We start from the raw sequence: 27,790 nt of genomic DNA, 5'->3' as shown, positions 1-27,790 counted from the left end.
TTTCAGCTCACAATCGGGGAAGTTTTGATTTCTGGAATAAGAACACAAGAGCGGCCATAGTGGGTCAGACCAGTGGTCCGTCTAGCCCAATATTCTGCTTTGCAACAGCGGCCAGTGCCAAATATGCCACTTGCCTAATTGCTCCTCAGATGTTTTGATTTGTGTGCACACGTTGATCTCTCTTGTTCTGGAAGGAGGCCCCTGCGTTTGATCTCTTCATGAACACGGCTACCTGCAGCGGGCTAACAAAATTAACAGCAGAGGAAGCTCAGATTGGGAATTATAATTGGGAAAGAAATCAAATGAGATTAAAGCAGAGAGGATCTTTTTTCCTGGCTGCTATAAATAAATGGTGGTAGGGAAAACATGGACAAAAAAATTCTCAGGAGACTCAGGCATTTGATTTTTACATCCACGGGGATGAGGATGGATTAATTAGAATGAGAGTCACTTCCACTTGAGATTCACTTAGTATGTTGGCAGACAAAATATATCCGACAAAGACAGAGTAGTCTCATTACTCAGTGGTTTCTCCTCCAGTAATAGTGAATATAAAATCTGGACTGTTGGTAATAAGATTGTATCTCCTAAAATCTTCAATTCCTTAACTAGGACCCAAGATGAAAGATCAGAGTTTAGTGATTTTGCTTCACCACTACGTAGCTACATAGAGTCAACCTGTGGAACTCCTTGCCAGAGGATGTTGTGAAAACCAGAACTTTAACAGGGTTCAACCAAAAAACTAGATACATTCATGAAGAACAGGTTCATCAATGACCATTCCTGCCAGGATGGGTGGGAATGGTGTCTCTAGCCTCTGTTTGTCAGAAGCTGGGAATAGGAGACAGGGGATGGATCTCTTGGTGATTCTCTGTTCTGTTCATTCCCTCTGGGGCACCTGGCATTGGCCACTGACAGAAGATAGTATACAAGGCTATATGGCCCTTTGGCTGACCCAGTATGACTGTTCTGATGTTCTTATCCTACAGGTCCATCCTGTGAACCTGCTATCTCCTAGTAGAAACTTTCCAGCAGATCATTTTTTCTGTTTGAAAATGCTAATTTGTTGGAAGCAAAACCTTTTGTGGAAAAGTGTCAAGTTTCAATGAATTTTTATTTTGAAAGAAACATTGGAAAAGAAACATTTTGATGCCGGGGGAAACACTCCCTTTTGAACGACTTGGAACAAAATGTTTTAATTGTCTGTTCCGCAAATGAGGGGCTTTTTTGTTTTAATTTTGTAAATGTGATTTTGTATTGTATTAATCTATCAAATTAGAAAAAAAGTCAAAATCGGAACAAAACATCTTGATTTTTATCAACACAAAACATTGCCATTGACCCCAGATGAAACACTGGGGGCATTTTATTTTGTGGGAAAATTTCAAATGTTTTGTTTTCACTCCGCTTCGGAATGGAAGAAATGTTTGAAATCGCAGCTTTCCTTGTGCAATGGAAAAATCTGGGTCTACTTATTCTTTGAAGTAGGAATAAGAGATCCTCCGGAAAAGGGCTTTATTCCGGAGGATCGCGCCAGTCTGGACGCTCTTTTCCGGCTTTTCTCCAAGCCGGAAAAAAAGCGGCGGCCATGTTTATTTAAATCCCGTGGGGGATATTTAAATCCCCCACGGATTTCCCTATTCCAAAGTTAGAAATTAGCATGCCTATTCCGGAGAAGGGGCCAGTGTAGACGTAGCCTACGTGTATTATGGTGATGCCTAGATCCCTCACCCATCGTGCTAATGGTTGTCCTAGTCCAAGGCATTTACCCCAGATGCAACCTTCCTCCCTCCTTTGCAGCTGTGTGCATCTTCGAGGCAACCTGGACACCGCTGCGGTTCACAGGCCCACAGAAACGTCCTTCATCCAGCCTGTGCCAGACACGCACACTTGCTGGTTCCACACATGGCTGGTTGGGAGCCTTCATCTGAAGTGAGGCCCTCTTAGGAGCTTGGCTTTTCTTGGAAGCCCCATGCTTGAGGAAAGCATCAAGATTCAAGAGCAGTTTATGTCCCGGCTGATACTCCAGAGCTGCTGTGATTCATACTTTCCTAGCTGTCTAGAAGGGTGGGGCTGCCGTGCTGGCACCGGCCGGGGTGTTGTAAAATGCTGCAGTTAGCTAATGATGCTTTATACGGAGGGCACTAACCCTTTCATCTCACTCCATTCCTGGAGCACCCATAAACGCTCACCTGTGTGTCCAGGATTGGCAATAGTGGGCAGGGGGTTAAGGAGGCAGCTGGCATAAGAACATAAGAACGGCCGTACTGGATCAGACCAAAGGTCCATCTAGCCCAGTATCCTGTCTGCCGACAGTGGCCAGCACCAGGTGCCCCAGAGGGGGTGGACCAAAGACAATGATCAAGCAATTTGTCTCCTGCCATCCATCTCCAGCCTCTGACAAACAGAGGCCAGGGACACCATTCCTACCCCCGGCTAATAGCCTTTTATGGCCCTGACCTCCATGAATTTATCTAGCTTCTCTTTAAACTCTGTTATAGTTCCAGCCTTCACAGCCTCCTGCGGCAAGGAGTTCCACAGGTTGACTATGCGCTGTGTGAAGAACTTTCGCTTATTAGTTTTAAACTTGCTACCTATTAATTTCATTTGGCCTGGGGCCTGGTGATTTAAAAGGTCCTGGGGTCCAGGCCACCACTGCTTCTACCTTGGCGTTGGCACCAGCTAGAGTCTTGAGCCCTTTAAATTGCTTCTGGAGCCCCCGACAGTGTGCGCCCAGTGGCCTCAGCAGCACTGAAAGGGGAGGAGGGGCCGGGTCCCAGTCCTGCTCCTTCTGCCCCAGACCCCACCCCTTTCAGGGGACCCAGAGCCAGCTCATCCCAGGGCCCAGCCCAGTCTCTTGTCAGTCCTGTGTGTCCCGGCACCACTTTCCCACACCTCTCTGTCTGCTGCATCTGCCAGTTTCTCCTCACCTTTCTGTGGCCAGAGCAGCCTGTATGATAAAATGCCTCCCCTGGGCGCCTACAGGTTGGACTTCCTTGGTCCAGCACCCTTGGAACCTGACTGGTCCTGAATGAGGGGATGGGCCAGACCAGGGGAGGTCCCCTGCCACCGGCTCCCTAACCCGCCACCTGCTCCGCTTCCGGCTCTGGCTGGTCACCCTGCTGCCGGCTCTGGCCAGGCTGCCTGCTGCTGGCCCCAGTTCGGCTGGCTGCCGGGTTGCCACGGCGCCCATTCCCTGTCAGGCAGCTGCGGCCCCGGCTCCCGTGCCAGGCTGCTGTGGTGCCAGTTTCCCTGTGGGGTTGCCATGGCTCCCTTTTCCTCGCCTCAGCTTCCCTGATAGGCTACCGCACCACAGCTTCCTTGCGGGGCTGCCCTGACCCTGACCCCAGCTCTGCTGCTGGGCTGCTGCCAGTCCCACCAGGTTTCCAGCTGCTGGCCCTTCTGCAGCCTGACTCCTGGCCACCTGGGCTCTTAGCTAATCCATGGCACGGCCGGACAACAGCTGTTGCGGGACCAGAGAGTCCCGATGTCGGGAGGTGCAGCTGTACTTGTCACTCACCATCCTGTGAGGAAAACTCTATTCAGGCGGGTCTCTGACATGTTACTAAGTCTTTTAACACTTACGGGCCCTGTCTCAGGGCAGGGCTCTGTTGTGCTGAGTGCTGCTTGTTCACCGCAGATGCACCCAGAGATTCTGTAGTGCCTGGCCCAGGCTCATACAAGAAGTGTGGACAACGCTGAGACTTGAAAATAGATTGCTCCAGGCCCAGGCTGGTGAGTTACTCGGGTCCCTGCCTCATGCCGGAGGATGGACAGCCTCATGGCTAGGAAGGACAAGAACTAAATGCATCTTGGCGTGGGCTGGTGGAAACTGATTTCAGGGGTGCTTCGCTAAAAGTTAACAAATAGTCCCGATAATTGTCTCCAAGCAACTGAAACCTGCATTTACTGACAGTGGCCCCTGAGGGGAACATAGGTTGAACATCTGGACACAGTCCCTAAGTGTAAGTGCATTTGATTGCAAAATATGCCCGATGAGGAAGGACAGAAAGATTTGACGGGATCGGAATGGAGAGCGAGGTAGAAAGAGAGACTGGCTCTGGCCTAGCTATCAGTGGCCCATTGAAATACAGAGCTGCTGTCCCCTGGATTGGAAACTCGATGAGAGAGTGACCAGGCTGACGTGCACCCGCGCTTGTTGCTGTCAACACCACTACTCACGCTGAACCACATGACAACCCCACAGTGGCCTGCGCCAAGGGAGCATCTGCTGAGGTACGTCTCTCTAGCATAAAAGGCACGAATCATATACACGACTTACTGGCATTTGGCAATTTTTGTGGGTTACCTTCTTTAGTGCTATCATCTTTGCCAACTCAAAGGAAAGCCGCCTTTTCTTCTTTTTATGAGACAATCAAAGCACTGCTTTTTTACCTGAGCTGGGCTTCTAGTGGTCCTATAATATAGAAGTGACATGCATCTTGGACAGTCGACGTGTGTCTGTATCCACATATGGCAGAACTAAGGCAGCGATGCCTAGTGGATAGGACATTGGACTGGGCCTAAGGAGATCTGGGTTCTATTGCTGGTTGTACCATTGCCCGAGTGATTCTTGGGCAAGTCCTGGCATGTCTCTGTGCCCTCAGTTTCCCTATCGGTACATTGGGGATAATGATTCTGAACTTCTCTGGGAAGTGTTTTGAGATCTACAAAAGAAAAGCAGAACTTCACAGCTAGGTATGTAATTGCAGTCACACTACTCTGCCTTTTATCCAATGACATTTGATTTCGTGTTATATCCAACACAAGAGCGCTGACAAAAACTTGTCTCTGTCTTGATTATACCAATGTTATCTGGCGTCTCTGTCCACTCACTGTCTGATCATTTTTATGCTCCAGTCATAGCTTCTTAGCATCAAGTAGCCAGATCCTGCAGGAGGAGTGGAGGAGACTTATCCCTTGGCAGGATTGGGCCCTATGTCTGGACTCAGATACGCGCCTTTTTTCAGATCAATTATTTCTTTTCAGTTGGAAGTGTTCTGCCCTCAGCACATGTTTACCAACCTCTAACCGACTAGTTGCGGTGTTGGCCTCAAAAGAACTCTGTTATTTCGTTGCTCGGTAACACCACTAAAATCTAACCCCAAAGTTCAGATAAACAGCTAGTTTTGGACAGGAACTGTGTCTAGGTGCCTCCGGGAATTGGAACGGGGTCTGAACTCAGATCCCAAGTTGGAAAAAGCCACTACTGAATCTTCATAACATGATAAATCTTAACTATGGAGCTAAATGGCCAGGATTTGTAGCTCAAATCACTCACCCGTTCAGATCAACGAGCAGTCCCATGGCACCTTAGAGACTAACAAAGGTATGGGGTCATGAGCTTTTGTGGGTAAAACCCACTTCATCAGATGAGCTGGAGTGGAATTATAGAATCCAAGATATATATAACAGCAGAAACAGTTCCCTGTCAATTGTAGAACGCTTGTTAACATCTGATGAAGTGGATTTTACCCACAAAAGCTCATGATCCTATCCTTTGTTGTCTCTAGGGGCATGTCTACACTAGGAAATTATTTCAAAATAATTTATTTCTAAATAATAATTCCCAAAATAGCTATTTCAAAATAAGCTTTTTCCCCCTGGAAAGCAAGAATACAGATTTTGAAATAATCATCCCGTTACTTCGAAATAACAGGCTTGCTCGTGTGGACGCTCCTCTTGTTATTTTGAAATAAGGAGAGTTGGGGCTAAAATGGTGTCCTTGGCCTCTGTCAGAGGCTGGAGAGGGATGGCAGGAGACAAATCGCTTGATCACTGTCTTCGGTCCATCCTCTCTGGGGCACCTGGTGCTGGCCACTGTTGGTAGACAGGATACTGGGCTAGATGGACCTTTGGTCTGACCCAGTACGGCCGTTCTTATGTTCTTATTTTGAAATAACTCCTGAGTGAAGACCAGGACTAAGGTGCCATGGGACCACTCCTTGTTTTTAAAGTTACAGACTAACATGGCTATCCCTCAGAGACTCGTTTAGAGCAGTTCATAGTTTTCAAAGCCACTAATTGATCACATCCCAGCTGCACCAGAGTGAATTTCAGTCTATAGACCAGTGAGGTAGACATGCTTTTCTGGGACAAAGCCAATCACAAAGCACAAGGTGAATCCTATGAGAGCTAGGGACAACCCGTTCTTGTTTGAGGGGATCTAGCCAAGGAACACACTTCCAGACGAGATCAGATAAATCCAGAGTCTCACCATCCTTTTCAAAATGCCTTTCCAGCATAAGGATGAGAGTAACAACACAGACAGCCTTTTTACCACCCAATCCCACCCAGCCACACTACCAACAAACCAGGAAAAAAGTCATAGGTATTTTTTTTAAACTATCACAACACAACCACTATCTTGGATGGAACTTAGACCCCACAAAGCGGAAGTGCTGAAGACTTCAGACCTTCAGCTAGGACTTCACCACTGCATCTGATTTCCCTTGAAAGGAGCTCCCATGCCAGGGTGATGGGCAAAGGTATAGACTGGTCAATATTTCCCCAAAAGATTGGCACCCATGTTTTCTTCCATCATTTCCCATGGACCAGATTGCACCAAATGGCAGGTTATTTTGTTATGCCCTGAAAATCCTTAATTCAGAGGCTGGGAGCGAGCCTCTATCAGCAAGAATCGGCCTCCGTAGCTCCAGAACATGGACCTTACGATGAAAGTCTAATTGAGCCGAATGAAGCAGAGAGCACAGATCTGTTGTGAGCACTCTGGAGCAGACATGGAGTTCTAAAACTTTGCCGCCAAAGCTGATCACTAAAAAGGGCCCGTAAAGGGTTCTCAGCTTGCTTCCAAAGTGGTTCTTTTGTTCCATCAATTATCTCAATGATGCCTCTGTATAATTCCTGGCAAAAACAAGCTGAGTCAATGCTTTCTGTGATATAACCAATGCCACCTGCTCTAACTCCACAGCCTGCTCACTGGGCCTTTGCAGACTAATCCGACTAATGCTCTACACAATGCTTTGTCTTTGCTGTTTCCCCAAACCTCACAGGAGAGTACTTGAAATCAACAATAGCAGTGGGAAATGGACACTCCGAGACTACACCGCAAAGCTCTCCATACTGCATTGTCCAGCCTGGCTTTGCCAGGAAAGAAAACCCCTCTTTTATCACGCGAGGCAGATCTTTTCACTGGTGTACTATGAGGAAAGGGATTGTGACACTTGTGTGAGCTGTAACCAAATACTTAGATGAAGATTCTTAATTAAATGTCCTCCGATTAAAGCTGGTAAATACAAATGCCCAGTATATACCGGGAGGCTGTTAATGCCCAACCTGGGGTGACTTACTGGTATAATAAGGGTTAATACATTTTCTGTAATGCCCCAAAGCCAAACCGAAACAAACGTCTCGCTAGATTTAGATGGCTGCACTTTGAAATGGCCAAGAGTAACATCACAATGTGAATCATGCCTGAGCCAATGTTTATGATACTAATGTTAAGGCTGTGGCTTGGACATTACACTGGGGACAATCTGTTAGGGTGATGGTGTGAATAAAGCCGAGTTCACGTCTGATTGTCTGGCCACAGTGGATTTTTTTTTTTTGCTTTTTCTCAGAGACAAAAAAGTAAAAAATAAAATAAAATAAAAATGGGGCTAAACGAAACCTTTCAGGTGTCGTTTTGAAAAGCCAGTTCAAAGCAAAATGTCACTTCCACACAGCGTTGCTGAAACAGTTCAACACTCCCCCCTTTTTTAAGTTGAAACGATCCGACTTGGATTTGAAAATAGTTTCAATGCCCCGAAAATGCTTTTTTGAGTCAAATGTACTATTCACCAAACAACGCCACCCAGCTCCAGCTGTGAATCCCTTAGCCCCGCTGGTGAGCCATTAGTCAGAGCCTGAGCAGGGATGGGATAGTCCATCAAAAAGACAACTCGAGGGACAAAATGTCACTAGCGCATCACTGATTTATACCCGCCGAGAGTCTGCCCCAAAGAGAGAGAAGGCAGTTTAATGTAATTGGGGTAAAAGCTATTCTAGATTCAAAGGTCATCTGTTATCAGAGACATGTCAAAGTTCTAGAGGAATCTAACCCAAAACCCAGTGGAATCAATGAAAAGAATCCCTTTGTCTTAGGTGAACTTTAGAGTGGGATTCACTTTTAACATAGTAACAAACTGTCAGGACTTATAAATGACACAGTGATATGTTCAAAGCAGACTCTGGCCGCGTGCTCTGGGTTTGTTTTTTAAATTTTCCTTTGCCTGAGTGCTTCCTCCTGTGAGCTCCCCCTTTCTTCAAGGACTACAGATGGTTGTGGATGGCACACATTAAAGCAATTAGACCTGCAGTTGTCATTTGGCAGGCACGACAACATTCACCTATCAGCATTTTATCTGAATTTGTTTCCCACACAGTTCTCATTTTAGAATGTTGCTGCTCTGTTTACAAATATTTAAAAATCTATTGGCTGGTTATAGGCTGCTCTAGGCAACTGTTGGATATTCTATATACATGCTGTATTGGTTAGTTGCAACTGGTCATTATTTTTATAACCGTGTTAGGTGACTTTGCAAGCACTTATGGCCTAAATACCTGTGCATGCATATTTAAAATTCATGCCCCATAGATGTTTTGGAAATTATCTCTCCGTGGCAAATAGAGGTGGATAAAACTTGGTTCCACAAATGTCTGCAATTCATCTCTCTGCAGACAGGACTGGGACACTGTTTTAAATGGGAGTTAAGTGGTGCAACTTAGCAGGCCTTTGACAGGTGAATATACTTAACAAGCAAACACAAGCTATCTTAGGGCACAGCTGAAGGAAGTGAAATTATACATTCAAGCAAGAATTAGCAGATGCTGTATATTCATCCACCTTGTGTCATTCTAGAGCTGACCATAGGCCATATCTTCACTAAGGGGAAAATCATAGAATCATAGAATCATAGAACTGGAAGAGACCTCAGAAGGTCATCAAGTCCAGCCCCCTGCTCTAGGCAGGACCAATTCCAACTAAATCAACCCGGCCAGGGCTTTGTCAAGTTGAGACTTAAACACCTCTAGGGATGGAGACTCCACTACTTCTCTAGGTAACCCATTCCAGTGTTTCACCACCCTCCTAGTGAAATAGTTTTTCCTAATATCCAACCTGGACCTCTCCCACCACAACTTGAGACCATTGCTCCTTGTTCTGCCATCTGTCACTACTGAGAACAGCCTCTCTCCATCCTCTTTGGAACCTCCCTTCAGGAAGTTGAAGGCTGCTATCAAATCCCCCCTCACTCTTCGCTTCTGCAGACTAAATAGACCCAAGTCCCTCAGCCTCTCCTCATAAGTCATATGCTCCAGCCCCCTAATCATTTTGGTTGCCCTCCGCTGGACCCTCTCCAATGCGTCCACATCCTTTTTGTAGTGGGGGGCCCAGAACTGGACACAATACTCCAGATGCGGTCTCATCAAAGCCGAATAAAGGGGAATGATGACATCTCTGGATCTGCTGGCAATGCTCCTCTTAATGCAACCTAATATGCCATTAGCCTTCTTGGCTACAAGGGCACACTGTTGACTCATATCCAGCTTCTCATCCACTGTAACCCCCAGGTCCTTTTCTGCAGAACTACTACTTAACCGGTTGGTCCCCAGCTTGTAACTATGCTTGCGATTCTTCCGTCCCAAGTGCAGGACTCTACACTTGTCCTTGTTGAACCTCATCAGATTTCTTGTGGCGCAATCCTCCAATTTGTCTAAGTCATTCTGTACCCTATCTCTGCCCTTAAGCATATCTACCTCTCCCCCCAGCTTAGTGTCATCTGCAAACTTGCTGAGGGTGCGATCCATCCCCTCATCCAGATCATTAATAAAGATATTGAACAAAACCGGTCCTAGAACCGAACCTTGGGGCACTCCGCTAGAAACCGACCGCCATCCTGACATCGAGCCATTGATCACTACCCGCTGGGCCTGGCCTTCTAGCCATCTTTCTATCCATCTTACCGTCCATTTATCCAATCCACAATCCCTTAACTTGCTGGCAAGAATATTGTGGGAGACTGTATCAAATCAATGCTGCCGTGATTGATCTTCTGGAGTTCAATTTAGCAGGTCTAGTTAAGACCCTCTAAATTGAACTCAGAGGGCACTCCTGTTGGCAGCCAGTACTCCTGCTCGTGTGAGCAGTTAGAGAAGCCAACAGGAACATTTGCTTCTGTCAGTCTCCCGCTGTGGGAATGGTGGGGAAACTCAAATCAAGGTAGGTGAACTCCAGCTACATAATTAACAGAACTGGAGTTGCATATCTTGATTCAACCTTCCCTTTTAGTCTAGACCTGGCCTACCTTTCTAAGTGTTGCAGTGCAGGGACTGTCTTTGTGTTCTCTGTAAGTACAGTGCCTAGCCCAATAGGGTGCTAGCAGCGTTCCTTGTAAGCTGAGCGCTTGGGCAGCAGCCCAGAAGAGATTTAAATGCCTGCTCACTTGATTACCAGAGCACCTGCAGCCTCACACAGCCAGTAGCATGTGTTTCTATTAGTGGGTGCACATCTGCACATGCCTTGGTGCACAGAACAAAATGTATTCCACCCATGGATGGAAAACCATGGAGGGAACATTGGGTGCCAGGTGTTACGGCAATACAGTGAATGAATACATTATCATAATATTAACTCTTCAGATTATGGAGAAACATTACCTGGGAGCACCCTGACAGCTCTGAAACAAGAAGGCAATTAAAAAAATGAATTTCGAGCCATTTGGGGTTGGCAATAGTGGTAGAATTAGACTTTTTTTGTTGAAATATCATGAATATTTTTGTAAAGGTTCATTGTGGCTTGACATTCTTGGTTATGGAAGGGTCAATGCTAGGATGCCTTGGGGACCAAAATCCTTTGGATGATGGGGAGGGGAAAGCTGGAATTTTTGCAGTTGTGCAAAAACTCTCAAGCTATGAGAGTGTCTCAGAGGTTGATCCTTTGGGAAGGTAACACATGGGAAAGACCATGTAAAGGACACAGGCCTATTTGGAACAAAGGATGTGGTTTCCCATTTGTTTTCCTCCCTCTCTGCCCTCCTCCCAAGAACATTCTGCTCTTCTCTCTTTCCTCTGCTTTCGGACTTACTCACACTGGTCAGTGGGGCTATAACAGGCTTCTACCGAGGTCAAAAATCCCCCAGGTCTCTTGTGAAAAGATTCTTCAGTGTTTACCCAAACCAGGGTGGTCACAGTGCTGTGTAAGCGGCAATGTTTTGCACCATCGCTAAGGAACAAGGCGCCTTCCAATCCTGTGCATTTTGCAGCTGGTTCAAATAGTATTTCCTGAAAGGAGCATGTCCAGGGAAGTGTCATTTTGATGAAGACTGTATTTGGCCGGGACTGTGAATCTGTGCACCCACCCAGCTTTTAATTGGAGAGCTAGGACCCTGTTCCCCTTCCCAGCCTTCGCCTGTGTGCAATTAACACAAAACAAGTAAATAGAAAGGGAACGTTCTTGCTTCCCGCATGCACACTCTGTCCAAACTGCATTTAACTCCGGAGGCCAGACCCGAGCAACTCCTGCTCCCCACACGTCCAAGGAGAGAATTAACCCCCCCAAAACTCGGCTCTGGGTCCGGAGAAAGCTTTCCCAGCGCCCCCAAGGTTGTCCAGGTGGAAGCAGGCCAGATTAGCCACGATACTCCTGCCTGAGTTTTTACTCAACAGCACACAAAGCCTGGGATATTTTTTTGCTCACATCTCTAACAGATTAAATACGAGCAACTTTCTGCGGCACATGAGGGGTGTCAGATGCTACGGGGCTCTGGCCAGCATTGTCACCAGTGCTGATACCATTCCTTTGAGAGTGGAAGAAGGATCCAAATCACAACAAAAGGTGTTTTTTTTCACGAATTGCTAGTTGCAAAGGGGCAGCGCTGGAGGACCGAAGAGCGCCCCTCACTGCAGGTTGGGACTGCAGGCCCAACGCATGGAGAAGAAACCCTGCCTGGCTTGGGTGTTGACCTTACAATGGGTTGATTTCATTCTCAAGGATCTCAACACAGCTCTGAAACCCAAAGGCAGTCAGGCCAGGACCCAGGAGGCAGGTAGTGCTAGAAATCCTGCCAGCCTTGCTTAGAGGAACACGTCAGAAAAAATCGTTTTGCAATCGAGGTGCCTGTGAAACCCGCTGAGCAGGGGGACACTGCCCATTTCATGCATGCAGGCAACGTTCCTGGAAACCCTTGGCACAATGCTCAGGTGAAAGTCACTGAATCCATCGCTCCTACAGTTCGAGCAGCCCTAGCGCCCGCCTGGATGGTCCCTCCCTGGCAAAGCATCGCTCAGAGCAGCTTTTCCGCGGACACACACCAGTCCCCAGGTAGCTCTGCGAGGCAGCGGTTGCTTTCAAACTTCTAGGAGGAATTTACCGCCCGGGCTCTCACAAAGCGCCCCACATACTCAGGGTGAGAATTTACACGCGCCCCCGCTCTAGAAACGCGCACACACAACGCCCCCGCGGTGCCCGGGCAGCCCGAGACGCATTTCGTGCGGCTGCTTTGGAATCCCGCAGCCGCCTCTCGCCCTGCACAGGTGTAAGGCCCAGCAGGTGTCTACGGAGATACACGTCTCCGTTCGTGAGCGCAGAGCAAGGCAGAGGGGTGAAGCCAGAGGCTCCCCGAGAGAAGCGATTGCACCTTCCCTCCCGTTTTTCGATGCAGGGCTGCAGAGAGGACTCCGCTGCGTGTGCGGACCGAGGGGCTGGGGAAGGGAGCCAGCGGCCGGTTCCTTACCTCGATGGCTGGCATACAGGACCACCAGGGCCACCACGGCGCAGGCCATGAGCAGCAGCAGGACGGACAGACCGACGGTCACGAAGCTCCAGGATTTCTTCCCGGATTTGGTCGATTTCTCCACGATATCCATTTGGCTTTCCGACTTCCCCATGATTGTAACTCTGAAACGGGAGGGGTGAGGGAGGATCAGACATTCATAGCGCCAGGCAAGTCACCGGGCGGGTGCGGGAGAGGGAGATCCATGCTTGCTCAGAGGAGAGGGGGCACAGAGCATCCCCGCAGGGGCGGGCGGGGAGGGGGACCAGGCACGGCATGGTTACATGTACTTATCCATTTGGTCGTCCACAGATTTCCCCACGTCGCTCTCCATCTTCAGTGTCTGCAGCACAGCCGGGGCTCGGAGTGTGCGTCTGGGGGCTTCCCTCCGCAGCCCCGGTCTGGGGGGAGGGGATGGGGGAGCGTCTTAAGAATCCTCGTTTGGGGGCTGTTTGGCGAATCTCATGATCAGGCTGGTCCAGTCCCTTCCCCCCCAACGGGGAAGGTGGGCGAGAGACGCCCCCCTCCACCCCTCCGATCCGCGGCGTGCGGCTCCTCGGCGAACTTTCCCCGGGGGAAGCAGGCAGCGCTGGGAGGCTCCGCTAGAAGACGTGGACTCCCCAAGCGATGCCTCCAGGTGCCAGAGCCTTCGCGGGGCTGGCTGCGCTCCTCGCCGGGCAGGCGGCTGAGGAATCCGCCGCTCCAGGCTGGCCAGCCGGCTGGGGCGCGAGGGCTTCCAACCTCCCGCTTCTCGGCCTTCCCAGAGCCATTCCCAAACTTCCCAGCCCGGCCGGCTGCTGCTCCGCGCTGCCTGCGCCCGACCCCGCGCGGCCCGGGGGGAGGAGGGCGTGCGCTGCGGAGAGCGGGGGCAGGCTGTGCGCTCTGGCACCGTGCGCGCTAGCCGCCCGAGACGCACCGCCTGCCGCGGGCTCTGCGCAGTGCCCCCGCGCTCCCCAGGCACCCGCTGGCCTTTGCTGCCCCGGGGTGGGTGGTGCGGGGCTCTGGGCCGGGAAGCCAAGCGATGTTCCGCGCAGAGGCGGCAGCCCCTCTCCGACCCGGCTGCTTCTGGGCGCCGCAGGCAGCGGAACTCTTTGCTTTGAAAACACTTTGATTTATCGGGGTGGGGAACTTCAGGCCCGCGGGCCGGATGCGGCCCCCAGTTTACCTGGACCAAGGCTCAGAGCTCCCTTTCAGCACTGGGGAGCCGGCACTGGTGATTCAGCCCCCTCCCCCGCCGCCCCACCATGGGGCTGGAACACACACATCTACTAGCGTGGGCCCCCCAGGCTCTGGTGTGCGAGGGGAATGTGGGGAGGGTCTTTCTCCTTCTCAGTCAGGGGCCACGTCAGTGCGAGTTCAGGTGCTGCCCCCCCCCCACTGATTTTTCTGTAGGTCAGCGCCCCCTCCGACCCCCAAAAGGTTCCCCACCCCTGTGAAGCACAGATGCTAGCCAAGGGGTGTTGCTCCCAGGGGAGCCAGCACCCTCCATGGGCCCCTGGGCAAGGGGAGGGGTCCCATGTCCGCACTCTTGGAAGGGGCAGGGACTAAGGTGGAAGGAGTGAGGCAGGGACAGCCAGCCCCCCCTCAGCATGGTGCACCATGGTCCCAGCCCCTAGAGCTGCCCAGAGTGTGCAGTGCAGAGCTCCAGCCATGATTTGGGCCCGGGGCTCTGGCGGCTGCTGTTGCCGCAGTAACAGCAGCCGCATCCGGGACCCCAAGGCCCCTTTGAGTCACCAGGCCCCAAGGTGATTACCCCCTTTGCTCCCCTCCCCCGGCGGGCCTGGCTGCTGCACTCTCTGGCTCGAAGTGGCTTCCCTCACACACAGGGTGTGCAGTTTGGTTCAGTGGCTCTCAGCATCCCCCGAGACACGCTCATAGACTCATAGACTTTAAGGTCAGAAGGGACCATTCTGATCATCTAGTCTGACCCCCTGCACAGTGCAGGCCACAGAATCTCACCCACTCGTCCAGCACCTCTTCTGAAGGGCCCGGAGCTCCTTACTCCGCTGCCTTTGGCAAGGCCTTGAGGCACGGGGGGTCCAAAGGAGAGGGCAGCTAGGCATGTGGTTTCCCCTCAGGGCCCGGGGCAGGTCATTGCCAGGGTTAATAGCCTGCTAACCTTGCGGTTGTTGCCCCTTTGGGCCCAAGTGGTGAGCAGGTACTGGGGGTCTGGCCGATGGTTTCCATGGGAAGGGGAACTTGGGGACGGAGTCGGGTATCCCTTCACGGCACAGAAAGCGCAAAGTCCTGTTTCCCTGAACACCGCAGGCATCACCCCCGAGGCAGCGGTTCCCTGTGGCGCGCCCCTTTTCCCAGCCAGCATGCTCGCCCGGAAAGCAGCCTCTTGGCTTCCTTGTCAGCTCCCGTGACAAGCGCTTCTCGGGCGGGGGTTGGTTTTCTGCTGCCGTCTCTGCTCACTTCTGTCATGTGTCTTAGCGGCTGCCCTGCCTCTTTTTCAGACAGAGACACGCGCACACACACGCAGCTCCGCCACATGTCCCTCAGCCCCCTGGATTTGCTTTCAGCCCGCACTGACGCACACAGCTCAGCTCCTGTCCTTGTGTGGGGCCTGTGTTTTGGAAGGGGGAGGCGCCTATTCTTTCAGCTGTCTACTTCCAAAAGATGCTCAATTGCTTCTTACGTGTATAGTGAAGGGCTGCCAGTAATGCCCACCTATTTCACCAAGGGTTCCCCAGCCCCTGAAATAGCAATAAGTACACAGCTGTGTTGAAGATAAGGTACAATTTCCTGCAAGGTTAGATAAGTGTAACCCACATACCGAGTGTGGTTCACTGTCCCATGTTGTGGCACTCAGACCACTTAAGAGCTCTACAGCCTAAGCTGAGAGCTAGCTGGCTGTATAACTTAAGGGCTATGTCTAGACAGGCATAATTTTCCGGAAATGTTTTTAACGGAAAAGTTTTCCGTAAAAATCATTTCGGAAAAGAGCGTCTAGATTGGCAGGGCGCTTTTCCGCAAAAGCACTTTTTGCGGAAAAGCGTCCATGCCAATCTGGACGCGCTTTTCCGCAAAAAAGCCCCGATCGCCATTTTTGTGATCGGGGCTTTTTAGCCGAAAACAAAGCTGAGCTGTCTACACTGGCCCTTTTGTGCAAAAGTTTTGCGCAAAAGGACTTTTGCCCGAACGGGAGCAGCATAGTATTTCCGCAAGAAGCACTGATTTCTTACAGTAGGAAGTCAGTGCTTTTGCAGAAATTCAAGCGGCCAGTGTAGACAGCTGGCAAGTTTTTCTGGAAAAGCGGCTGATTTTCCGGAAAAACTTGCCAGTCTAGACACAGCCAAGCAGTAGAGGCTCCTACACTAAACTCTGAAAGATCCAGGTTCAAATCTACCTGGCACTTACATAAGCACCCTCAGTCCTATGAGAGTGCCTGAGGGCAATTTGTTACCGAGTTGTAGCCTAGGATGAAAGAAACAGGCTCTTGCCCTCAAACCCATCAGCTTATGCATCTGGTTTACCTCACATCTAGGCCTTCTGTAGGGAGGAGTGGGGCCTACTCTGCAGTTAACCTCTGTTAGCAGAGATGGGCCTGATGAAAGATCAAACTGGGGGGCTGTTTGGAAACCTGACCCACTTCCGGATCCTGGAGGCCTGTGAGCGAGAGACCCACTTACGGAGGGAAGCCGCGCTGCAGCACTGAGCTTTGAATACGGGTCTGAAGAAGTGGGCTTGTCTCCCTCACGCACAAGCTTTCCCTTCCCCCCCAGCCGTTTCATTGTTGCAGCAGAACGTAACGGGCAAGGCAGGTCTATCTACCAAGGCACCTCACCAGAGCCCAGGGTCTCTAGCTCCCAGCCCATGGACCATGCCCACTCTCAAGAATTGCACAGTCTGGCCTGGGACTCCAGTGGGCTTGGCTCCATGGGGCAGGGAGAGGTTGCTGAAGGGGCGGGGCCTTGGGCAGAAGGGGGCAGGGCTGTGGCTTGCCTTCCCCAGCCGGGCTGTCGCCCAAGACGCCCAGTGGGCCAGGGGAGGCCTGTGCGCTATTGGCCCCCAAGCCCTGCCCGTTCCCCGGCTCCTGCAGCCATGGGGCATGCGGGGGGGAGGAGGGAGCACAACTGCTGCTGAAAGACCAGGCCCCCTCCCTGCGGTGATCCCCAGAGCTGCATCTTCAGAGAGAGGGCGGGGTGATGGCAGGAAGGGAGGAGCTTGGGGGTGGTAATGGACAGGTCTTCCCTGGCCCTCTGGGAATTACGAGCAGCAGATGAAGACACAGCTGGAGAAGGCAAGCCCCAACCCCGCCTCTTCTGCCCAAGGCCCCTCCCCTTCAGAAACCTCCCCCTCTTGTGGAGCCAAGCCCTGCCACTTCTTTCTTGAAATGCGGTGCCCAGAACTGGACACAATGCTCCAATTGAGGCCTAACCAGCGCAGAGAAGAGCAGAAGAACGACTTCTCGGGTCTTGCCCACAGCATAGCTAGCAAGATCTTCCTAGAAAGGTTTCAGGTCTCATTCTCAGAAAACTTGAGTCACAAAAAGCATTCTGCCTACCAGTTCCTTCTACTGGCATGAAGCCGGGTGCTTTCAGGAGTCTCTCTGGTGCCTTTCCCCAACAGGCAACATACGTTGTCTGTATCCACGGTGTTAGAGAACTTGAGTCCAAAGCTCTCAGGCCAGCCAGAACTTTAGACCGCGTAGTCAGGAGTCATGTATAGTTTGTGCTTCTATTTACGCTGTTCATGAAATAGGCAGTCACTACAGCTCCCACGCTTATTGAAGTCCAAAGGAATTTTGCCACTGAGTTCAAAGGGAGAAGGCTGGCTTGGGGACATGATGTTGCAAGTGTATCTCCGAACTGACCTCTAAAGCAATTTCATCCTCCAGTTTGTTTCACGTGACATTTTTGCAACCTTCAATTCTGCCATTTCTAGCCCACCTACCACACTTTCCACAGATTAAAATCTGCGCATTTACAGACAGGGATACTTTGAGGGTCTATAAATATGACTTAAAAAAAAGAGGAGCCCTGTGGCACCTTAAAGATGATTTATTTGGGCATAACCACTGTGTTAAATGTGTCTCTGCACATCTGGCAAAGTGGTTGTTACCCACAGAAGCTGATGCCCAAATAAATGTGTTAGTTTTTGAGGTGCCACAGGACTCTTTGTTTTTACAGATACAGACTAACCCTGCGACCCCTCTGAGACTTGCCACCTTTTTTCAGAATTATCCTTGTAGCCTGAGCCCGTTAGTGTGATCATCTAGTCAGATCTTAGTAGCTAAAGAGGCTATTCTTGGTCAGAGCTTGGATGGGGAACATCTGTGATAAACGCCTGCAATTAATTGTCTTAGTGAACGACATGTTACCTGCCTGTCTGCAGTATTTTCTATAGGGAACTGTAGAGAATGTCAAGCAACTCTGACTTTTTTTCTCAAACAAATCTGACAATAGACTTAATGGCAACCACTGTGTATGTCCTAAGGGTACTTTTCTAGAAAAACGTATTTTTCATTTCCGTGTGCACATTTGCCTTGGTTAAGGTTCATTATATGACAGAACTAATATTGAGGCTGATTTAAATTAGGGTGGTAATTAAAATACCAATATATGCATGGAGCGCATGCTTATAACATTTGTGGATGACGCCAAGTTGGGAGGGGTTGAAAGCACTTGGGAGAACAGGAGTAGAATTCAAAATGCCTTGGTCTGAAATCAATAAAATCAAAATTAACACGACAAGTGCAAAGAACGTCACTTAGGAAGGACAAATCAAAGGCACAGTCACAAAATGAGCAGTACTTGGTGAGATGGTAGTATAGGTTGAACGTCTCTAGTATGGCACCCTCAGAACCTGACTGGTGCCAAACCAGAGAATTTGCCTAGCAGCATTACCAACACTTCCTGGGCTCTCAGAAGACATTCAGGGGTCTTTTAGAGGTAAATCACAGCACAGAGCACTGAGAGCCAGGACTGGTGACTGTAAACAAACTTTATGGGACCACGGGAAACTTGACTACACCCATGATAAACGGGGATCCAGATAATTAATGCCGGACCATGGATGTTGCCAGACTAGAGAGTCCTGGACTAGAGAGGTTCAACCTTCACTGCTGAAAGGATCCAGGAGTTACAGTGGACCACAAATTGAATATGAGCACACAATGGGATAGGATTGAAGACAAAGGCTAATATTCTGGGTTGAATTAACAAGTGTCTTGTATGTAGGTCACGGGAGGTAGTTGTCCCACTCTAGCTGCACAACTGAGGCCTCAGCTGAACCATGGTGGCCAATTCTGGGCACCACATGTTAGAAAAGATGTGGATACATTGGAGAGAGTCCAGAGCAGAGAATGAAAAATAATGAAGGGTTTTGAAAACTGGGCCTATAAGGACAGGTTTTAAAAAAACTGAGCATGGTTAGTCTTGAGAAAAGAAGATTGGAGGGTGGATAACAAACTTCAAATACATTAAGGAACGTTATAAAGAGGATGGTGATCAGTTGTTCCCTATGAAAGTAGGACCAGCAATAATGGGCTTAATGTGCAGCAATGGAGATGTAGGAAAAAAACTTTCTAACGATGAGGGTAGTTATGGGCTGGAATAGGCCTCCTAAAGGGGATGTGGAATGCCTGCTAGTGGAGGTTTTAAAGAACATGCTGGACAAATGTCCCTGTCAGGGATGGTCTAGGTTTACTTGGTCCTACGTCAGGGCAGGGGCCTGGAGTTGGCCTTTTGAGGTTGCTTTCAGCATGATTTTTCTATGAGTCTATGGGCAGTTCAACACTTACTGGGAGCTCATCGCTGTGGCAATCGATCCCCCGGTGGTTGATTTAATGGGTCTAGTAAAGACATGCTAAATCAATGGCCGATTGCCCTCTCATCGACTCCAGTACTCCACCAGAACAAGAAGCATAAGGGAAGTCAAAAGGAGAGTTTCTCCCATTGATTCCTGCAGTGGAAACTGGGCAGCAACTTGACTTAAGGGTATGTCAACTCCAGCTATGTTATTCACATAGCTAGAGTAGCATACCTTAGGCCGGCATTGCCCCCGCAGCGTAGACCTGCCCTAGAAAAGATATATGTCAAATGAGTGAGCAACCAATCTGCTGACACAGACATTTGAACAGAACAATGAATACAGAGAACAGCTAAGAACGAAAAGGGATAAGGCTAAAATATATCTTACCCGATAAACTAGAACTTTGCCTTCAAGTGCAAATTTGACACTATCACTCACGGCTTGAACAAAGGCATGAACTAGATGGGCTGTTCTATTCAACACCCAATGGACATCAAAAGCTAAGTTTCGGGCACTTACAGCCCACTTTATTAGCCTCATTTAGCATGGACACTTTAATTGACAGGGTTTTTTCCCCCTCTCCCCTCTTTTTCTGCTTCATATTTGAACCTCTGTGCCTCTGAAGAAGTGGGTTGTGCCCACAAAAGCTCATGATACTGTATCTCTCTCTATTTTTTGGTTAATCTTTAAGGTATACAGAACCATTGTTATTTTAAAAGTTTTTTTTAGTTACAGATTAACACAGCTACCCCTCTGAGACCAATAACATGAATCATCATTCTTAATCCATCAGCAAAAGAGTCTATAATTTAACGGAAGCAATTACAGCTAATACAGACAGCAAGTGGCTAAATTGAAACAGATGATCCTTAAGAGGGCTCTTTGCAGCTTTAAACTCAAGCTGGCTGATAAGAAGAAATTCAGTAGGCACGATAACAAAAATACGATTTTTCCTCGCTGCTTCATGCAACTATGGACAAATTCTGTCCTCCGCAGAGGCCCACAGAACTGTCGTTAATCAATAGCAGCTGTGAGCATAGATCGATCTGTGAGCAGAATTAGATATTTAAGTATTCTCACACATAATATGTAGCTATTAGGAGCCTATCTATCTATCTATCTATCTATCTATCTATCTATCTATCTATCTATCTATCTATCTATCTATCTATCTATCTATCTATCTTCAATAATGATACAAATCAATATATTTATTAAGGCTTGCACCAGTAAGAACGGACCCTGTTATGGTTATTTGCACCTTTTGATTCGGACAGAATACAGCTTCTGTTTGTATTAGGGATTTGCCTTGTTGTTAACTATGACATTAATCAAGGAAGACTTAGTTAATAGGTACCGAGGGGTCCTGATTTTGACTGAAGATAGCCTGTCCCTTGATTTTTACCAGCTGTTTCTCTTCATGTTGGGGAAATCTGGTACTCAAGGTCTTCAATTGTTTTCTTTAAAATAAGAGTGGGAGAGCTTCCTTTTTCTTGTGTGTCAGGAAAGGGTTCAGAAACTGTAAAGGACACTTTTGCAGAATCATTAATGCTGTTGATCTTGAGCAACATCTGTGTGCTCATTAGCACAGGGTAATTGGTCTTTCTGACAGTTCTCAAACAGAGCCATGATCTCCCTGTTCTGTTCATTGCTTCTGAAGGAGAGGACTTATTTTGGCCTCTGTCAAAGTGTCAATATTATTGAATGGCTTTTATGGCAAAGAGGATGAGATGATGCAGACTGCAACAAAGGTCACAAGGAATATAGTTCACCGTGAGTGGCACTAAACTCTTATACGGCTCCCATAGATCTCAAAGCACTTGATGAAAGCAATGTAGTATCATTCTCCTGTTGTTACAGGTGGGGAAACCAGGCAGAGAGAACGGCTGTAACTTTCCCAAGAGAAGGAGGAAAGAGAACGTCTTTGGTGGAGGCTATACTAGAACGCCAGTCATGTGACTGCTGGTCTAGACCATCTGCAATTCATCTCATAAAATCAAAACCACTAAGGTTAAAAGCTGTTAAGGAACAATTCTGCCGGGAGTTTTTCTTTTCTAGCAATGGCAGTGCCGGGTGAAGTTTTCTCTGACTGGAAATTGTGTTTTTGGTCCCATTCTCTACATGATTTCCAGGGCTATTTCAGCGGAAAGGCAAGGGGACGGCAGTCTGCATGGTGCTGTTCTGAAAGGATGCTTTTTTCTGGGCTTTCTTAATGAATAGAAGGGGCTTTGTAGTCATGTGTTAGATGAAATATGGAGCGCACACAATGAAAAGATTACATACAGTTCACAATATAGCCTCCTACTATGGTTGGCTTGGAGTGGCTGGGCCCTGAGCAGGTAGGCTACTGGTTTTTTTGGTGATGAGTCTCAGCGGGGTCATTTTTAATGGAGGGGTCGCCGGGTTAGTTGCCAGGCTAGTCTGGCTCTGCAAAAATGACGAGGAGTCCAATGGCCCCTTAAAGAGTCACAGATTTATTAAGTGGAGACCTGCTCATGGACTCAGAGAAATGTCATGCTGGAAGGGACCTCAAGACTCCATATGTCCGGCGCAGCAGATTTTACCCATGAAAGATGATACCCAAATAAATCTGTTAGTCTTTAAGGTGCTGCAGGAATCCTCATTGTCTTTTGATTGGGGCCATTTTCACCATGGCACCGAGTCTCCAGAAAAGAGATTTTTCAACTGAAGAACCTGTCTCTTGGGTCCCAGAAGACCCCAAATGCAGCTAGACAGACTGGGGCATGTTGGGCTTTCTTGTAGAGCACCATGGACCATTGTGCCCTAAGGGCATCTGTGTCAGACTCTCAGGCTACGTTTACACTACACCCCTCTGTTGGCAAAGGGATGTAAATGAAGCACTTCGAAAGCGCAAATGAAGCGGGGATTTAAATATCCTGTGTTTCATTTGCATAATCACTTCATGGTGCGAAAGTGAAACCGCAGTTTAGATGCGTTTTTTCCGACAACGGGGCGATTTTTCGAAAGATCTTGTACTCCTCAGGAGTCAGGAAAGGGTTCAGAAGTACAAGATCTTGTACTCTTCAGGAGTACAAGATCTTTCGAAAAATCGCCCTGTTGTCGAAAAAAACACGTCTACACTGCGGTTTCAGTTTCGACATGGCACTTGTTTGAAACAGCGCTATGACATGATTATGCAAATGAAGCGTGGGATATTTAAATCCCCGCTTCATTTGCACTTTTGAAGTGCTTCATTTACATCCCTTTGCCGACAGGGGTGTAGTGTAGACGTAGCCAAAGAGTGGTGGAGTGTGGGGAAAGGACTTTGCCTTTTATTGATCCATAAAGCAACAGGCCTCTCCACATGGGAGGTGGGCGTGTGAGGCAGGGAAAGGCGTTGCCTTCCCCAACTACCAGCCTGGCCCTACCCACACTCTGCCCCTAGGACGCCTACAGGCATACTGAGGGCGAAGTGTTGCTGCCCCTGAGCGGCCCGCACTCCCTACGCTACAGGGCCGGGGTGGCTGGGGCCATGCGTTGCCTGCCCTCCCCATGGTACTGTGTGTGAGGGGAGGGGAAGAGGAGAGAGAGGCGTGACTCATGGTGGGAGTGGGGCTGGGGCTACCTTCACTTACTGCCCATGTCTCGCTTGAGTGCTGTACACAGCAAATAAAGGCCTGTCTTCACTATCTGCTGAATCGAAGGGCAGAGGTTGATCCAGCAGAGGTCGATTTACCGTGAAGACCACGAAGCACTCTCCTGTCAAAGCCCCTATTCCACCAAAGCAAGAAACCGAGGTGGTGTCGCGGGGAGAGTATCAGCTGCCATGACGACACCGTGGTGAGTAGATCGGAGTGTGCCGACTTCAGCTCGGTAGCTGAGGTTGAGTCACTTAGCTTGCTGGCCCGCGGTTGGGCAGACTAGGCCCTAAGCATGGTGCTGATTAGCCCAGGACTGCCCGGTGTGCGTACGAGAGAGCAGTGCGAAGCAGCAGCCATGCAAGCACCAGGTGTGTGTTGGGTCTCCCCCACAGGGTACACAGACCCTTGAGGTGTCAGGGGTCCCACCGGTTCTCGGCACGGGGCTGAGTTGCACTCTCCGGGCACTGCGTGGATCACAGCAGCGGGAGCTTGTCCCTCACTCCGCCATGCCGCCCAGCTGCTCCAGAAGGAGTGCGAAGTGGGCACACAGGACCTTGTGAAGGTAAAACCCAGCCTCCTAATGCAAGCCGATGGGGTGCAGTCTTGACACATTCCGAAGACACCGTGTGTCTGCGGCGGCTCCATCCCTATAAGCCAAACCAACCAAGCCCGCAGAGACAGAGACAGAGACCCACGTTCAGAGACAGAGAAAATGGAATACCTCCGGTTTCGTGTCTGGCCCCCTGCTGGCCTCCGTGAGCCCAGGGAGCTGGTGCAAGGGCGACGTTAGAACTCTGGACTCTTCATCCCCAGCCTGTGGAGAGACATGTGACTAGCTTGGCTCTTGGGCGTGCGCCTGGTCTGATCCACTCAGGAGCAGGAGGGGTGTGGTGAGACCCGGGGCAGAGCTCTAGGGCTGTTTTTCTACCGCTAGCAGCCCCTGGCATATCGTGATGCCCCTCTCATCGCTGGGGACGAGGAAGATGTGGAGGTGCTCAGATGGGCCCTGGGTGTGGCAAGTCTCAGTGGGGCATTGCACAGCCAGCAAAAGCCTTAGCCATTGTGATGCAGGCTGGGAGGGTTCTGTGCAGTCGCTCATGGCCAGGCGAGATCTGCCATTGTGACCCTGGCCTGTTTCCTGCTGACCAGGGCAACAGTCATGAGGAAAGAGCCTTCCTCTCCGACGGGCTCTCACTTGTCAGTCCCGGCGAGCAAACGCGCATCCAGCTCGGTGGAACACAATGAGCAAGACGAAGGAGGCACCAAAGTCCTGCTCTCACTCACGGAAATGAGGCTTGGCCACCTTGCGAATGAGGAAATTCAGGGAATGGGTCAAGTTTCTGGCAAGTTCACTCCTGACTGGAGAGCAACCTGGACTCCCAACCCTGCACCCAGCAGAGCCTCACGTTTGGATCGGGACCTGCATGCCAGCTCCCCGGCTGCCTCTGTGCCCAACGATGGTCTGAGCAAACACCTGGGCAGAAGCGTCTGACTCCTAGGCTCTGGATGCTTGCGATGGCGCTCCTGTGTTATGAGGCCTCACAGTCTCCTTACGGCTGGTTTAGTGCAGGCAGAGTCCCTGGACCAGCAGCCAGGAACCGCCTCTGGGTGTCCCTGGAAGAGAATCCAGTAGCAGCTGTCTCCCGGGCGCTCATGTTGCAATTAGCAAGCAGTTTCTCTCCCTCTCCCACCGCGTCCCGCTCACGCTGGCATCCAGAGCTCATAAAAATCCTGCTGCGGACCAACGGCCTTTCTTGTCAGACTGGGCCAAACACGCTCATGATCTGTGCATAGACCCCCACTCCTCCTTGCCTCAGGCCTCCCTTTTCTTGCTTCATCCTCGTACACTCTGTTCAGACAGGCGCTCTTCACTGAAGACCAGATTCTGTTGCCCTTAATCACTTTAAAGAGCAACTACATTTCTCAGCAAAGAAGTCCAATGCCCTGAGGTGCGTCAATGGCTATTAGGGTGGGTAAAGATGGTGTCCCTGGCCTCTGTTTGCCAGAAGCTGGGAATGGATGACAGGGAAGGGATCACTTGATGATTTCCTGTTTGTTCACTCCCTCTAGGGCACCTGGCATTGGCCACTGTCGGAAGACAGGATCCTGGGCTAGATGGGCCTTTGGTCTGAGCTATATAGCCATTCCTATGTACTTAGAAGCTGCAAGACTTTAATGGGATTTTTTGTGGCTTTCAGTGCTACCTATCATGGGTCAGAAAATTGGAACCTGGCCTGTAGGTAGCACATCTACTTGCACCAAAGTTTGTTCTTGAATCATGCTGCTTTTCATGTGTCCAAACACTTGGTACCATTGGAACTGGTTGAAACTTGGATTGTCATCTTGCCAGAAATAATGACACTTCCAAAATCCCTTTTGTCCCAAATAAGAAAAAGTTGACATTTTGAAATTACAAATATAATAGTATTAAAGTTGAAACCATAATGTCCAAGGTAAAGCATCTCGACTTTATTGAAACAAAGCACTTTGAGCATCGTCCATCAGTCATCGTGATGCAATCAGTGCGTTCCCGGAAAATATTAAATTTTTCACATCAGCTTTTTCTGTTGGAAAACAGAATTTTTTGGCTCAGTTTTGGGGTGTGGCACATTGGTCTCTCTGCAAAACCATCCATAATGTAGGCACTTTCCAAGCTAAGACTGACAAAAATCTACACATAGTGAAATAATTCCTGTGGAAACCATGCAAGGAGGCTCTCACTTCGTACAAGTGGCCAGCAAGTACTTGCATCTTTTGCTTGTGGAAAGGTAACAATTGATCCTTAAAGCTGTTCTATTTTATTCTTACTGTCTCTCTCTCTTACTCCTGCCTTTTATATCTGCATTTCCACATCAAAAGCTATGTGTGGGACACATCCAGCCCACTTAATTAGCATTGTTAACACAGGTCCTACACTTGACAGGCATTGTAAAGGTACTTCGACCTCAACTACACAATTAACATAGCTGGAGTTGTGCATCTCAATTCAACCTTATCCCGTAGTGTCGATGCACCCTAAGGTGCCACAGGACTTGTTGTTTTTGCAGATACAGACTAACATGGCAACCCCTGTGAGACTTTGTCTCCCTTTGTAACTCCTATGTTCTCAGCACACCCACAGAAGTGCATATAGAGTGCCCCGCTCTGACACACTCATGTCAGAAAGAAGCACATCTCAAAGTCCAGTGAGCAAAAATTCAGTCTGTGATCTTTGGATGGATGGTTTTCATCCAACGGTTGTTTAACAAGAATTGCTGTACAAGGATGCATTTTCTTTAACTCGGATGGAAATGGGGAGAGCAGCATCTTATGAAAATTAATCTATAGTCAAGGAAACAACAAAGACAAGTTTTTTTTTGCCAAGAGTTCCTTGATTATGTGCATGTCTTGTCACTGTCTTTTTCTAACTGTTTTATCTTTCTTCTTTTTAAGCCCTCCCTTCAATAAAGCTCAACTCGGGGATATGATTCTGTGTCTTTTTTGATGCATAAGGTTTTAATGATTGACCTGTTCCTTGAGCCCGGGCAGAAGGGGTCCATAAAGACTTTACATGAATAAATTGCTATGCAAAACATAGTCGTACGTTGGCTTGAATCACAATTTTGCTTTTCATGATGTATTTCTGTTTTCCCTGCTTTTGATTTTTTTTACTGAACGACATCAAGTATTGGGCCTTAGGAACATGCACTTTATTATCCCGGGTCAAGTTTTTGTTTTTTCCTTTAAAATCATGGCAGTTCAGCGTGTACATTCTGCCAATTCCAGGAACCCCAATCCAGGTAGAAATGTTTAATGTGAAAAATCTCTGAAACCACTCAGGGGGATGGGACATATTTTCATTTTTGTCTTTGATTGCTGAATACAAAGGACAACATGTCAAAAGGAAGGAAAAACTACCCCAAACAGATGATAAGTCCATCAATGGCTGTTAGCCAGGATGGGCAGGGATCGTGTCCCTTGCCTCTGTTTGTCAGAGGCTGGGAATGGGAGACGGGGAAGGATCACTTGGTGATCCCCTGCTCTGTTCATTCCCTCTGGGGCACCTGGCATTGGCCACTGTTGCAAGACAGGACACTGGGCTAGATGGACCCTTGGTCTCACCCAGTCTGGCCATTCCTATGATTTAAAAACTGGTTTGTTGGACACACAGCTGCATTTGGTGCAATAAAAGCTACACATCTGAAAAGCTCAATCTTCCTGTTCTGACTTGGGCCCCTTTGCATCAAAAGCACAAAAAGGTGGAAGCTTTCTGCCAATTTGCTTCAGAAATACTAGTGTCAGCTAAATCCAGATCTCTCCAATGCACATCTCAAAGCACGATAGTTTGTTCACACACGTATTGGATTTGCTAAGGACTAGAGTTAGCGGCTGTGTCTACACTGGGCCACTTATTCCGGAAAATCAGCTGCTTTTCCGGAATAAGCTGCGAGCTGTCTACACTGGTCCCTTGAATTTCCAGAAAAGCAACGATGCTCTACTGTACAAAATCAGCCGCTATTCTGGAAAAGCTACGCTGCTCCCGCTCGGGCATAAGTCCTTATTCCGGAACACTGTTCCGGAAAAGGGCCAGTGTAGATAGCCCAGTAGTCTTTTCCGGAAAAAAGCCCCGATCGCGAAAATGACAATCGGGGCTCTTTTCCAGAAAAGAGCGTCTACATT

The 27,790-nt window shown here is 49.0% G+C and overlaps 1 protein-coding gene across 3 annotated transcripts in view; it reads right to left on the bottom strand.

Moving 5' to 3' along the window:
- Positions 1-24,180, bottom strand: part of MMEL1 (membrane metalloendopeptidase like 1) — a 75,371-nt gene extending 51,191 nt beyond the window's left edge. The window contains exons 1-2 of one of the 3 annotated variants that reach the window (XM_075906222.2): positions 23,853-24,180; positions 12,732-12,895 (exon numbers count right to left, since the gene is read on the bottom strand). In XM_075906222.2, the coding sequence (XP_075762337.2) occupies positions 12,732-12,885 (154 nt within the window). In that variant the 5' untranslated portion in view covers positions 12,886-12,895; positions 23,853-24,180. Of the gene's footprint in view, positions 1-12,731; positions 12,896-13,054; positions 13,738-23,852 lie in introns of those variants that run through there. The other 2 variants (XM_014574383.4, XM_075906224.2) reach the window with 2 other exon arrangements.
- Positions 24,181-27,790: the final 3,610 nt, after the last annotated feature.

This window comes from Pelodiscus sinensis, chromosome 24 (assembly GCF_052426305.1).
Source record: "Pelodiscus sinensis isolate ZL-2025 chromosome 24, ASM5242630v1, whole genome shotgun sequence".
In the NCBI taxonomy this organism is placed as follows: Eukaryota; Metazoa; Chordata; order Testudines; family Trionychidae; genus Pelodiscus; species Pelodiscus sinensis.
This window is presented reverse-complemented; position numbering and strand designations above follow the sequence as displayed.